The sequence below is a fragment of the Triticum dicoccoides genome, chromosome 6B, assembly GCF_002162155.2.
Source record: "Triticum dicoccoides isolate Atlit2015 ecotype Zavitan chromosome 6B, WEW_v2.0, whole genome shotgun sequence".
Classification (NCBI taxonomy): Eukaryota; Viridiplantae; Streptophyta; class Magnoliopsida; order Poales; family Poaceae; genus Triticum; species Triticum dicoccoides.
The window spans coordinates 564487045-564490874 of record NC_041391.1 but is presented as its reverse complement, the minus strand read 5'-3'; the positions used below and the strand labels follow the sequence as shown (position 1 = coordinate 564490874).

Genomic DNA, 3830 nt, shown 5'->3' with positions numbered 1-3830 from the left:
CGCGCCCGCCGCCAGGGCCAGCGCGACCCGTGGCTTGGACCTGCCCGGCATCAGCAGCGCCGCGCCGTCGCCGCAGCGTGGTGCAGCCGGCAGCTGCGGCGGCTGCTGCACCGGGAGCCGTGGAGGCGGCTGGGAGCCATCTCCCCGGCCAGCCATGCTCGCCGCCGGGACTCGGCAAGCTCTACCACTGTGTGTAGGGAATCCCGGCGCAGCACTCCGCCGGACCCTAGCAGCAGTCTCGGCACAGAACCATAGATTAATATGTATATTGAATATGCCCAATTTTGATAGCCCAATGTCATGTTTTGATGTAGCAGCAGGACGTCCGACGTTCGGCTATATCGAAAGTTTGTGATGCATATGTAGTATGAATTTGGGGTTTACTAATTGAGGTATCTCGTGTGAAAACGAATACGAAATTGCTCTGCATGCGATTTTTGCATGCACAATTTGTCCGACCAAGTGATCCCACCATTACCGTTGCTGCATAGATTTGATCGGGGGGTTAGTGAACAGTGTTCGTACAACGTCATATAAGATTTGATCGTACGCCTAGCACTGCTCAAACGAATATTTGAGGTGTGACCGTCACTGTCCGCCGACGCATCCAATCACATCAATAAAAGTTTAAGAGATGAATTTGGTGTATCCGGCTATAGATGCTTCTTACACATCTCATTCAGAGGCAGTAGAGCTAGAAACTAGAAAGCTAAGTTACTCTACCAAAAAATAGAAGCGGTGGCCAATTTCAGCACAAAACAAACTTTGCTCGTCTCGCAAGCCACCATTTGCCATAAAACCAAGGGCACCCGAGGTGCAGGTCGCCCTCTTTGATTAAACACTCGTCGCCCTGTTCCATCTCCGGACGAGCCGAACTTCCCAAGAACACCAGAGGGGAGCCACACGTACGTTGCAACTCGCAACAATGTCACTCCCCAGCGCTCTCACCGCGAGCTCATTCGCCGTCCTCCTCCTCCTCGTCCTCTCCGTGTGCGCGACGTGCGACGCCACCCACAACATCACCGCCATCCTCGCGGCGCGCCGGGACATGTCCGAGTTCAGCCGCCTGCTCACGACGACGGGCCTCGCGGACGAAATCAACGAGCGCAACACCATCACAGTCCTCGCGGTCGACGACGCCGACATGGCTCCGCTCAGGGCTCGTCATCTCCCGCGGGAAGCGCTCCGGCACGTGCTCTCCCTGCACATCCTCGTCGACTACTACGACCACGACAAGCTACACCGCCTCCCCGGCGGCTCGGCGGACGTGTCCACCCTGTTCCAGGCCTCCGGCGACGCACCCGGCAGCGCAGGGATGGTGGAGATCTCCGAGCGCCGGGGCGGGAGCGTGGCGTTCGTGCCCCAGGACGCCGGCGACGACGCGCGCGCCACCAGCGTGCTCTTCGTCAAGCCCGTCCACGAGGAGCCGTACAACATCTCGGTGCTGCAGGTGGGCGCCGTCATGTCGTCCCCGGCCGCCGAGGCGCCCTCGTCGCCCGAGACTTCAACTCCAACCTCAAGGCACAACGCCACCGACGTCGTGCCCAAGACCAAGAAAGGGACCGGGTCAGCCGATGCCGCCGCCGACGCGCCTTCGGCGGACGACGGGGACGACGAACGAGAGGACCATGCGAAGAAGAACGGCGCGATCACCGCGGCTCCCGGCCGGCTATCGTTGGCTCTGGCGTTCCTGCTGGCGATCGTCGTGCGCGTTTGAAGGTTGATTGCGGCTGTGTGTTGTGAGTTGCTGTTTGTTGGGTTCCTCGATCTTGTTCCTGCACGTGTCAGTATTACAGGGGATATGGTGAGTGCTTTGATTAATTTGCTAGGTTGTTGATGCGTTGGAAACGTTCTTGTAGTTTCATTTTGTTTGCCAAGAGAGCTTTGCAGGTCTGTGTCCTGATTCATCTAGTGTGTCTAGTCCAGACTTCAGATCTGGTGGTGTTATAAACTGGTCTACCGAAATACATTTGCCTAGCTTTAGCTAGCTACAGTACTATTTTGTTTTGATAAATGTTCTGGAGTATACTCTCATGTAGTAATTGCTGCATACGTACATTAATCGGAGTTTTGCAAGCTACAAGTTCCTTCGGTTATATATAAATCTGTCGTCTTATTCCAACTTGTCTTCGTACATGTTTTCTTATTCTCATATTCACATAGAATGATCGAAACAAAATTGATGGCCAAACTTGTACTCTGAATTTCCATATAAATGTCGAAAATAACAACTTTTAGAGGACCAGAGGGAGCAACAAAGCAGGTTGTCATGCATGGCCAATAATCAAGTATGCCCGTAATGCACTAGGAGTTAATAATCAAGTTTTTTCTTCCTACCAAGTGCCAGCGTTAATACGATCTAGTATGCCCGTAATGCACTAGGAGTTTCCAAGTACGTACGTAAACAAGATGCCTTGTCAGTTGAGCACGCACCGCAGTGTTTGCATTGCAACTGAGAGCGGAATCTATCGCCTAGCTAGCTTTGCCCGGATCAGGCCGACAGCCTTTGGCGCTGGCCTCTGCGCCCTCTTTGCCTCTCGAGCATATCTGGGACAGCCGAGCACATGCATTCCTCATGCCTGCGACTGCGAGAGTGGAGTAGGACGTGATCGTCCCGAGCCATGTGGCACTGCTTACGCGCATCCTTGCATGCATGCACCGCCGATCTGGCAAATCCGAGCTCTGAATGAGCAGTGTGACTGTGTTAGTGCCCATCATTTTGAGTTACTCTCAGTGTGATGTTCTTATATTATGGGACGGGGGGAGTAGTTCCTAAGTAAAAACTCGCATTTGCTCAGGCTGATCTGATCGATGAGGGTCTCTGACGCGAGTTCAGCTAGGTTGCGAAAGATCACCAATACAACAGCTACCTTTACCGTGTGCTTTGTCGGCCGGATCGGTCGATCCAGAGGCATCAAGCAAATCTAATCGGCAAGGCTGCTGCAACCGCATCGCATCGGGTCGGGGGCGGTCTTAATTTGCTTGCATGGTACGCCTCGGATCGATCTCGCGGAAAGGGCCTACATTGCCTGCAAGGGCTGCACACCGAAGCCGCTTTGCTGAAAGGAACCTACGCCCGTAGCCGTGTAGGAACAGTAAAGAGACAGGGCTGGGCGGTGAAAGTGAAACAAAGAGGGTTTCTGCGTGCAGAGGGTGAGCTGGTATGCATGTGTAGGATGCCTGCGCGTACACGGAAAGATCTACGGACGCACGCTCCGGCTTTAGCTTTGCTTGCATTTCCATGCCCTCTCCGGCTTTGTAGACCGGTAGTAGTTGCACAGCTGCATTGCATGTGTACCGTGATCGATACTGCGGCCGGGCCTGGGATTTGGATGTGTGATGTTCTCGTCACTCGTCGCGAGTACACCTTACATTGAGCACCAGAGACAAAATCACATGCATGATAAGTACTCCCTCCGTTCCTAAATACTTGTCTTTTTAGAGATTTCAACAAGTGACTACATACGACGCAAAATGAGTGAATCTACATTTTAAAATATGTCTACATACATCCGTATGTTGAGTCCATTTAAAATGCCTAAAAAGACAAGTATTTGGGAACGGAGGGAGTAGTACAACCTCTGTGACTAAATATAAGATGTTTTTGCAGTTTAAATTTTTAGTTAACACATGATGATTTTGTTAGAAGAAACTAGATGATGCCTCGCGCGTTGCTGCGGTAACTTTGTTAAAAAATGCATAAATAGTTGCTAAAAATAACTAAACCTAATAAAAAAATATAAGCTTGAAAATCAATAAAAAAGCCTCTAAAAATATAATAAAAACTTTTGAATTACTATTAAAAACTAGAAGCAAAAGCGCGCTTTGCT

The 3830-nt window shown here is 51.5% G+C and overlaps 1 protein-coding gene across 1 annotated transcript; it reads left to right on the top strand.

The window, feature by feature from the left end:
• Positions 1-753: 753 nt before the first annotated feature.
• LOC119320281 (fasciclin-like arabinogalactan protein 2) lies at positions 754-1993 on the top strand. The gene has a single exon (XM_037594400.1). The coding sequence runs from the start codon at positions 926-928 to the stop codon at positions 1715-1717; it is 792 nt and encodes a 263-aa protein (XP_037450297.1). The 5' UTR covers positions 754-925; the 3' UTR covers positions 1718-1993.
• Positions 1994-3830: the final 1837 nt, after the last annotated feature.

What these genes read in the sequence shown, in the direction of transcription:
- LOC119320281 (XM_037594400.1), top strand. Translation starts at nt 926, where the DNA reads ATGTCACTCCCCAGCGCTCTCACCGCGAGCTCATTCGCCGTCCTCCTC.